Genomic DNA, 1,366 nt, shown 5'->3' on the forward strand with positions numbered 1-1,366 from the left:
CAATCATCAAGTGAAACGAATCCACGTGTTCCTTACGTGTTTCGAAACCAAACAGCCACAACCACGAAAGTTGCAGTGCACACAGAGCACACTCATGACAAGCGCCGACGACAACGATCTCGAAGCTCTTGTGGGTATTGGCCACTTGTTCAACTTCCGGCTTGTTCCAAGTGCCCGCAACTTTCGAGGCCAGTCCTCTGGCTTTTCCCTTGACACTGTGTCCGTCCAAGCCTCGTGTGTTGATGATGTGGTGGACTGCATCTGTCGAATTGCCATGGTCCACGTAAAACGTGAAGTCGTTTTCCACCCAGCGACGGAACCACAATCTCCGCGCAGGCCGGATTGGTCTCCAGTCACGGCGCCGTCAACGAGTGATATTGGTCGCTTTGTTCTGCTCTACCCTCCGAACAAGAAAACGCAGGACAGCAACAGTCTCACAACCCAAATGCTCCAGCGATGGATGGGCAAGGACGTTCTGTTGTTCATTCATTGCTATTCAAACAACGTGGCATCAAAGGCGGAATGGCTTCTGGTTGTGAAAACTTTACTCGAACCCAGCGAATCGGACCGTTCAGTTGCTTCATGAATGGCGAGTTTGCTTGCGCTCAAAACTAGGCTTCGAGAATTGCATGGTTCAACGTACTGGCTCCGCATCGTACAATTGCAACACCCATTCTCGTTTGGAGGAGTCGAAACGTCGGTATAGATTGAGCTGTGCGTCTTGGCGGACAACAGTGCCATCAGTCTCATACTTGGCTATCGAGGCAGCAATTGTACTTTTGTGTTTCGAGTAGAGCAAGGCAAGGTACGATTTGGAAAGGCCTAGCATGTAATAGCCGAAAAGGCAGTGATACTTCGTGTTCTCGGAGGCGTGGTCCCGCACAACAGCTTGGAGAAGTGATTGAGTGCCGGTGAAGGATGGCATGGCAAAATGGATGTGTGCTACGAGTTATTTGATTGGTTGCGTCAGTTGTCGAAAAGAAGTGTTTTGTTCGTAACGATTCCACCGAAAGTCCAATTTTCAACAAAAAGGTCAATAGAAAGCACAATAATATTGTACAAGCTAATCAACTTCGACTTAGCCACGTAATTTAATCTTTTTGATATATTCTACCTCTATTCTCTTCAAGATGAAACCATGTCGCCTTTTCCAGGGTTCACTGAACGACAGGGAGACCACGGTGCTTCAGCGGCCGCACAAGTGCAGAGCCAAGCTCCAGTAAGAAAGTCTGCGCTTTATCGAGTTTGTGCTTCGACTTTTTGAGGAAATTTGCCACTTGGCGTGACAGCACGTCCATGCTGGGTTTGGTTTGGCTCAAGAACGTCATCACGTCCGGTGCACTGCACCGATCTTCGACCACCCCCA

The 1,366-nt window shown here is 49.0% G+C and overlaps 1 protein-coding gene across 1 annotated transcript; it reads left to right on the top strand.

Moving 5' to 3' along the window:
- Positions 1–94: 94 nt before the first annotated feature.
- H310_14022 (hypothetical protein) lies at positions 95–375 on the top strand (the record flags this gene model as incomplete). The annotated part of the gene is made up of 2 exons (XM_008881733.1): positions 95–283; positions 337–375. The coding sequence occupies 2 exons, from the start codon at positions 95–97 to the stop codon at positions 373–375; spliced, it is 228 nt and encodes a 75-aa protein (XP_008879955.1).
- Positions 376–1,366: the final 991 nt, after the last annotated feature.

The sequence above is a fragment of the Aphanomyces invadans genome (assembly GCF_000520115.1).
Source record: "Aphanomyces invadans strain NJM9701 unplaced genomic scaffold supercont1.59, whole genome shotgun sequence".
Taxonomy (NCBI): domain Eukaryota; phylum Oomycota; class Saprolegniomycetes; order Saprolegniales; family Verrucalvaceae; genus Aphanomyces; species Aphanomyces invadans.